At 66.7% G+C, this 6,947-nt stretch overlaps 2 protein-coding genes across 3 annotated transcripts in view; both read left to right on the top strand.

The window, feature by feature from the left end:
* PPP1R16A (protein phosphatase 1 regulatory subunit 16A) overlaps window positions 1-1,186 on the top strand; it is a 39,881-nt gene extending 38,695 nt beyond the window's left edge. Inside the window, exons 11-12 of the mRNA XM_049632724.1 lie at window positions 128-293; window positions 551-1,186. Of these exons, the coding sequence (XP_049488681.1) occupies window positions 128-293; window positions 551-925 (541 nt within the window). The 3' untranslated portion in view covers window positions 926-1,186. The remainder of the gene's footprint in view (window positions 1-127; window positions 294-550) is intronic.
* An 896-nt stretch (window positions 1,187-2,082) lies between these two features.
* GPT (glutamic--pyruvic transaminase) lies at window positions 2,083-6,181 on the top strand. 2 transcript variants are annotated; one of them, XM_049632725.1, is made up of 12 exons: window positions 2,083-2,849; window positions 3,341-3,506; window positions 3,651-3,740; window positions 3,820-3,928; window positions 4,110-4,243; window positions 4,409-4,652; window positions 4,781-4,860; window positions 4,941-5,077; window positions 5,177-5,351; window positions 5,447-5,602; window positions 5,716-5,828; window positions 5,899-6,181. In XM_049632725.1, exons 1-12 carry the CDS (start codon window positions 2,806-2,808, stop codon window positions 5,987-5,989), a joined length of 1,539 nt encoding a protein of 512 aa, XP_049488682.1. In that variant the 5' UTR covers window positions 2,083-2,805; the 3' UTR covers window positions 5,990-6,181. The 2 variants fall into 2 exon arrangements, with proteins under 2 accessions (XP_049488682.1, XP_049488683.1); XM_049632726.1 differs by lacking the exon at window positions 5,447-5,602 and having other exon boundaries at window positions 2,086-2,849.
* The last annotated feature ends 766 nt before the right edge of the window (window positions 6,182-6,947 follow it).

Below are 6,947 nucleotides of genomic sequence, written 5' to 3'. Positions count from 1 at the left end.
CCCCCCCCCCCGGGGCCCCCCCCCCCCCCCCCCCCCCCCCCGCCCCCGCCGGCGGCGCTCAGGCGCCAGCTGGAGCTCTGGGCAGTCTGCGGGGCAAGTGACAGCCTTTCCCCCGACCCTCCCCCAGAAAGGTGGTGAGGAGGGTGAGCCTGACCCAGCGCACCAGCCTGTACCGCAGGGAGCATGCCCAGGAGGCCATCGTGTGGCAACAGCCACCGCCCACCAGCCCAGAACCACCCGAGGAGGACGAAGACGGCCAGACGGATGCAGAGCTGCGACCCACGTCCAGCGAGGTGAGCCCTGCGCCGTCCACCTCCGGCATGCTGGCTGGGGGCCTAGGCCCTGCCCTCTCTGGGTGGTGACATTGGTGACTCCCTAGCCGGTGGGAGCAGTGTCCCTGTGCCCATAAACTGGGCTAGCGTGCCACAGGGGCGGCTCCTGCCCCCACTCTCATTTCTGCCCCCTGACCACCGTGCATGCTGGGGCCCAAGGCCAAGGGAGGCCAGAGAAGGCCTTCCTGATGGCCTCTGGGCCCACGCTTCCCCAACAGGAGGAGGACCCCGAGTTGGCCAGGCCACACAACGGCCAAGTTGGAGGCACCCCGGGGCGACACCTGTACTCCAAGCGGCTGGACCGGAGTGTCTCCTACCAGCTGAGCCCCCTGGACGGCACAGCGCCTGACGCCCTGGCCCGGGCCAAGGCCCACCACACCCTGGCGGAGCTGAAGCGCCAGCGAGCTGCTGCCAAGCTGCAACGGCCCCCACCCGAGGGGCCCGAGGTCCCGGAGTCCGGCCTGCATGTGGACGCCGAGACCCCCCAGCCCGAGCGCAGCTCCAGGGCTGGCGGAGATCCGCCCCTGCTTAAGCTCACGGCACCCTCGGAGGAGGCCCCCACGGGGAAGAGGCCGTGCTGCCTGCTCATGTGAGGGGCTGACACGGAGAGTGGTGAGGGTCCCGTTGCCAGGCCCAGCCAGAGGCTGCCTCGGGACCCTGCTCCGGAGACCCCAGTGTGTGCCCGGTGCTGCTATTCAGGGGCGGCCGGTGCGGGGCCTTCCCTGTTTCCCGCATCTAGGATGCCAGCGTCTTCGCTCAGGGATGAGCCTGTGGCAGAAGCCATCCTGGGGGCTCCTGGCTGCAGTGACCTAGTTTCATCCTGTGACTCGATAAAGGGCTGTTTTGCCACCTGCCTTGTCGTGTGTGTCAGCTGGGCCGCTGTCCTGAGGGTGGGGAGCTGCCGTGTTGCTGTTCCTGGGTGTGCCTGTCCCTGTTCAGGGCTTGTAGGTGCTTGTGGCTGCCTGGCCCTGCGTAGGGGTGAGGCCCACGGCCACTGGGCGAGGAGCCTGGCCTATACTGCACCCTCCTCCCTGCCTCCCAGCCTCCTGGAGGCTCCTCTGTAACTCTTCACTTCCCTGAGAGGAGCAGGGAGCTCTGGAAGGAGATTCCTTGGCAGGGGGCAGGGGGGCGGGGTGCGGGTCACAGCTGGGGGTATCCATGCCAGAGGGGCAGGGATCCTGGCTCGGAAGGGCGGGGGGGGGGGGGGGGGGGGCGGTTTCCACAAGACTCGAGCCATAACCAGAGGGGAGAATCAGTACAAGGCCAGAGTCAGAAACCTCCCTGGGGGATGAGTCCCCTGTTCCTGGCCTGTAGCCCTGATCCCGGGACCTGGCCGCCAGCCTCTGCCTGGGCTGGCAAAGGGGGCCAGTGGTTGGCCGCCCAGATTCTGAGCTGGCTGGGCACGATGTGTCAGGGTGACAGGGGCCCTTTAGGGGCCTCGAGTGGGAGGGCTGAGGGCACTTCCAGCTCATTTGTCCGTGGTGGGCAGCTTTGCATGGCCACCAGTGCTGGGTGAAATGGGCTGAGGTCACCTTCTCCTCCCCAGTGGATATTGACCCAGTCAGCCTTGTGTCTGCAGGGCCCTCCCTTTCCTGAGCATCAGTGGTTGGAGGGGTGTCCTCGGCAGGGCTGGGGCGGGCCAGCGGGTAGGCTGCTGGGTAAATTTAGTGTGTGGGGCGGTGCAGCTGCCAAGGCCCACCTGCTAACAGCTGCCACTTGGGCCTTCCTGCCAGGGGCGGGAGGGGGCCGGCTCTGCCTGGGGCTGCTGGGTCCTGGAAGGGCAGGCCTGTGCGCTGGGGGCCCGAGGTAGCACAGAGCCGAGCCGAGGGGTGCGAGGTGAGACACTGGCTGGCTGCTTGGGGATCCTGTTCTTCCCTTTCCAGCCAGCGGGAGCCGAGGAGCCCGGGCCTGACCGGCTGCCCACAGCCCCTGTCAGAGGGCTGGTGCCTTGACCTTGTCAGATGTCAGCAGTTGGGGTAGCCACCCCTGGGCATGGCCTATCAGCTCCCTTCAGGGCCTGGGAAGGTGGGGCTCGGAGGGCCTATCACTGTTTGCTTCCCCTTTTCTCTACCAATCAGGAGCTCCAGGGAAGGGGAACTGAGGTCACCTGGCCTGTGGTGTGGATACCCAAGGGCAGCTCTAGGCTGGGGCCTGGTGAAAGGGCAGGACAGCAACCAAGAGCAGTGGAGGTGTCCCGGGTGTCCCAGGTGTCCGAGGGCCCTCCAAAGGCCCAGAGCTGCCCTGCCCCCACCTCCAACACTTCAGCCCGGAGACTCTGGCCTCTACCAGTTGCTGATCTGGGACCAAGGTCCAACCACAGGGCTCTTGCAGCCTATGGGCCATGGTTGCCAGCCCGGGAGGGGCCGGATGGAACCCTGCGTCTGAGCTTTTGCTCCCCTCCCCCGATAACCCCAGGATTCTATAGAGGCCTGGCTCAGTTGCCTGGGAGACAGGCCTGCTAGCCCAAGCAAAGATGGGGGGCCTGAGAGGGCTCGGCCCTGGCAGAGCCCTGCTGGGGTAAATCTCCAGAGGCCCCAGCTCCGTCTCCCCTGGGGGCTTAGCCCTGCTCAGCCCTGCCAACCCCTCAGGGCACTCAGCGCACCTCCCCCACCCCCACAGGCCGGGTCCCTTAGAGCTTCTTGAACCTTCTGTCTGTCCCTACCCCCCATGTAGGTCTCCTGCTCCCCCCATCGTTGGGACGCTGCGCACCACTGGGCGGGCACTGGGCCTCGCCCCAAGCCCCGCCTGCCTCCTCATGCACTCCCTATGGCTCCCTGGGGCAGAACTGTGCCCAGACTGGTGGGGCGGGGCCCAGTGGCCCCAGCTCCTTCTTCAGCCTTTTCTGTCCCGTTCAGTGGGGCCAGCAGGCTGCAGTGAAGAGGGTGCCCTTTACCTTGAGCCCCCCTACCCAGGCTCCCTCTTCCCAGCCCCAGCCCACTGAGCCCGGACCCAGCTATCCCCACTTCCGAATCCTGCCGCATCCTGACCTTCCTGCCTGGTCTGAGTAGGGTCATGGCCATGAGGGTGGGTGACCACAGCCAGGTTGCAATGAACGGGCTGAAGGAGAAGGTGCTGACGCTGGACACCATGAACCCCTGTGTTCGGAAGGTGGAGTATGCGGTGCGAGGTCCCATCGTGCTGCGTGCCCTTGAGCTGGAGCAGGAGCTGCGGCAGGTATGGCTCTGGGCCCCACCATTGTCCTCCAGGCTCCACCTGGGCAGCTGAGTCGGCTCCATTCCTCCCCAGAGTCACCTAGGACAAGGACCTGCCAGAGTAATAAAGGCTCCGTTCTCACTGCCTGTGCCCCCTCCCTCTTAGGGGGTAAAGAAGCCCTTCACTGAGGTCATTCGCGCCAACATCGGGGATGCACAGGCCATGGGGCAGAAGCCCATCACCTTCCTGCGTCAGGTGAGGCTGGCTCGCCATTGCCCCGGCGCCTCTCCCCCCTCGGCCCACGTGCTCGGGCCTCAGCATTCGCTCCTCCCAGGTCCTGGCCCTCTGCGTCCACCCCGATCTCCTGAACAGCCCGGACTTCCCCGAGGATGCCAAGAGAAGGGCTGAGCGCATCTTGCAGGCGTGCGGGGGACACAGCCTGGGTAAGTGCCAGTGCCCCAACCAGCCAAAGCCCCGGGGAGGAGCAGGAGCTGGAGGGAGGCTGTCCCAAGGGAGGGGTGGATCCGCCCACCCGCTTGGAAGGGGCGGAGATCTTTGGGAGGGCTGCTAAGGGACCTCACGTGTCCTCTCTTCTCACCCGCTCTGCCCCGCCTCCTGGCTCAGGGGCCTACAGCATCAGCTCAGGCATCCAGCTGATCCGGGAGGATGTAGCGAGGTACATCGAGCGGCGCGACGGAGGCATTCCCGCGGACCCCAGTAACATTTACCTGTCCACCGGGGCCAGCGACGCCATCGTGGTAGGCCAGGGCCGAGGCAGGAGGACACCGGGGCTCTTTCTGGGCGGCCGGCAGGACTCTGTTCCTCCTGGCACCCTGGCACCGGTTCCAGGCGGGGCGGGGGACAGGTGCAGCCCCTGGCCTCACCAACCTTGTCTTCCCTTCCCCTCCCCATCCGGCCTGCAGACGGTGCTGAAGTTGCTGGTGGCTGGAGAGGGTCGCACGCGCACGGGTGTGCTCATCCCCATCCCTCAGTACCCGCTCTACTCGGCCGCGCTGGCCGAGCTCAACGCTGTGCAGGTGGATTACTACCTGGACGAGGAGCGCGCGTGGGCCCTCGACGTGGCCGAGCTGCGGCGCGCCCTGGCCCAGGCGCGGGATCATTGCTGCCCTCGCGCACTCTGCGTTATCAACCCCGGCAACCCCACTGGTGCGCCGCCCGTTCCCCCCCACCCCCTCCCCCGCCGCGGTCAGTCTGCCCTCTCTCCCTGCTCCCCCTCCCCGCTGAGCGCCGCGCCCCGAGTCTGACCCGGACCTGCTGCATGTCCCGCGCCCCAGGGCAGGTGCAAGCCCGCGAGTGCATCGAGGCCGTGATTCGCTTCGCCTTTGAGGAGCGCCTCTTCCTGATGGCGGATGAGGTGCTGGCAGGGGCTCGCCTGGGGCTTGCGGTCGGAGGGCAGCAGCGGCTGCCCCCCGTGACGCCCGTCCGCCCGCCCAGGTGTACCAAGACAACGTGTACGCGGAGGGCTCGCAGTTCCACTCGTTCAAGAAGGTGCTCACGGAGATGGGGCCGCCCTACGCGGCGCAGCAGGAGCTCGCCTCCTTCCACTCGGTCTCCAAAGGCTACATGGGAGAGTGCGTGCAGGCCGGGCGGGCGAGGGCTCGCGGCCTCCATCCTCGGCCTGCCCCCCCCCCCCTCGCCGACCCTGCCTGAACATCTGTCCTCTTCCGCAGGTGTGGGTTCCGCGGCGGCTACGTGGAGGTGGTGAACATGGACCCCGCGGTGCAGTCCCAGATGCAGAAGCTGATGAGCGTGCGGCTGTGCCCGCCGGTGCCGGGCCAACTCCTGCTGGACTTGGTGGTCAGCCCTCCCGCACCCTCGGAGCCCTCCTTCGCGCAGTTCCAGGCGGTGAGCGGGAAAGGGCCCAGGGGGGCGGGGGCGCGGAGGGGGCTGCGCGACCGCGGCCCGCCCCCGCCTGATCGGCCCGCCCTCCGCCGCCGCAGGAGAGGCAGGCGGTGCTGGCCGAGCTGGCGGCGAAGGCCAAGCTCACGGAGCAAGTTTTCAACGAGGCTCCCGGCATCCGCTGCAACCCGGTGCAGGGCGCCATGTACTCCTTCCCTAGCGTGCAGCTGCCCCCGCGCGCCGTGCAGCGCGCTCAGGTCCGGGGCCTAGACCGGCGGGGCGGGGCGGGGCGGGGCGGGGCGGGGCCCCCGGGGGAGGGCGGGGCCTGGGAGCCGAGCCCTGACCATTCCTCCCCGCCGCCCGACCTCAGGAGCTGGGCCTGGCGCCCGACATGTTCTTCTGCTTGCGCCTTCTGGAGGAGACCGGCATCTGCGTGGTGCCCGGGAGTGGCTTCGGGCAGAAGGAAGGCACCTACCACTTCCGGTGAGGCCCGGCCCCGCGCGGCTCCTCCCCGCCGCCCGCAACACCTTTGCTTACCTCCCTCCCTTTTTAGGATGACCATTCTGCCCCCTTTGGAGAAGCTGCGGCCTCTGCTGGAGAAGCTGAGCCAGTTCCACGCCAAGTTCACCCGAGAGTACTCCTAACCATCCCCCTCCCCGCTTTGGGGCCAGGCTTGGCCGGCAGGGCCGACCCTGGACTTACCATGCCCAGGGCCCTGGGGGTCTCTGGAGCCCTCAGGACTTGCTCCTGCTGCCTGTGGGGCTGGGCCCCCTGCCTTTCTGCAGGCCCCCAATAAAGCTATGAAGCAGCCTGACTAGTTCAGGTGTGCGTACCTGTATGAGCTTCCCCTGCCTTTATCCACTCCGGAGTTCCTTTCTGAGCTGGGGTTCTGTGCCGGCCTGGAGAGCCTGCGCGGCGGGGCTGGGGGGTGGTGGGCGACATTTGTCAGCCTTCAGGAGGAGTGGTCAAGGAGGGCTCCCGGAGGAGGTGACCTTACAACAGATGCAGTGCCTCTCATGGGCTGCGTTTCCACTCTGGTGTCTGGTCCCAAGGCAGAGAGTGGCCAACTTCACATAAAAATTAGGAAGAGAAGGAGGCGTGAAGGAAGGTACTGGGCCTTTCTGTTAGGGTTGGTGATGACTCTGGACAAAGAAACAGGGGAACTGAGTCCCAGGGTGGCCACATCAGAAACAGTAGCCTAAGGAAGACACAGAAAGCTGTGTCCCCTGGCCTGGCTCCCCTTGCTATACTGTCCACCTCTCCTGGCAGCAGTGAACTGTAGGCTGGAGCTGGCTGGATGGGTGGGCAGCACTCAAGGGAGGACGTCTTGGTCTTCCTCCTAAATGGGCAGATGGCCTGGTGCTGCCACCTGAGGCTGCTGGAAAGCAGGGGAGGGGAGGGGAGGAAGAATGAGCAAGCGACTCTTGCTTTGTTTGTATGGATTTGAAGTGTGAGATGTGATATCCTAGCGCAAATGCAGTCCTGGGGCCAGTGAGGGTGGAGGTCCCTCCCAAGCCCAAGCGCCCAAGGGCAGGGGCCGGGAAACACGAGTGTGTAAAATGCTGACAAAGGGGTACCCTGGGGAGGCCCAGGCCCTGGCGG

This window comes from Panthera uncia, chromosome F2 (assembly GCF_023721935.1).
Source record: "Panthera uncia isolate 11264 chromosome F2, Puncia_PCG_1.0, whole genome shotgun sequence".
NCBI lineage: Eukaryota > Metazoa > Chordata > Mammalia > Carnivora > Felidae > Panthera > Panthera uncia.
The sequence above is the reverse complement of the archived record's forward strand: the minus strand, read 5'-3'. Positions and strand labels throughout refer to the sequence as shown.

What these genes read in the sequence shown, in the direction of transcription:
- GPT (XM_049632725.1), top strand. Translation starts at nt 2,806, where the DNA reads ATGGGGGGCCTGAGAGGGCTCGGCCCTGGCAGAGCCCTGCTGGG. An exon ending in TGGAGCAGGAGCTGCGGCAG is followed by an intron (nt 3,507 to 3,650) that starts GTATGGCTCTGG and finishes CCTCCCTCTTAG; the next exon opens with GGGGTAAAGAAGCCCTTCAC. An exon ending in GGGCCAGCGACGCCATCGTG is followed by an intron (nt 4,244 to 4,408) that starts GTAGGCCAGGGC and finishes TCCGGCCTGCAG; the next exon opens with ACGGTGCTGAAGTTGCTGGT.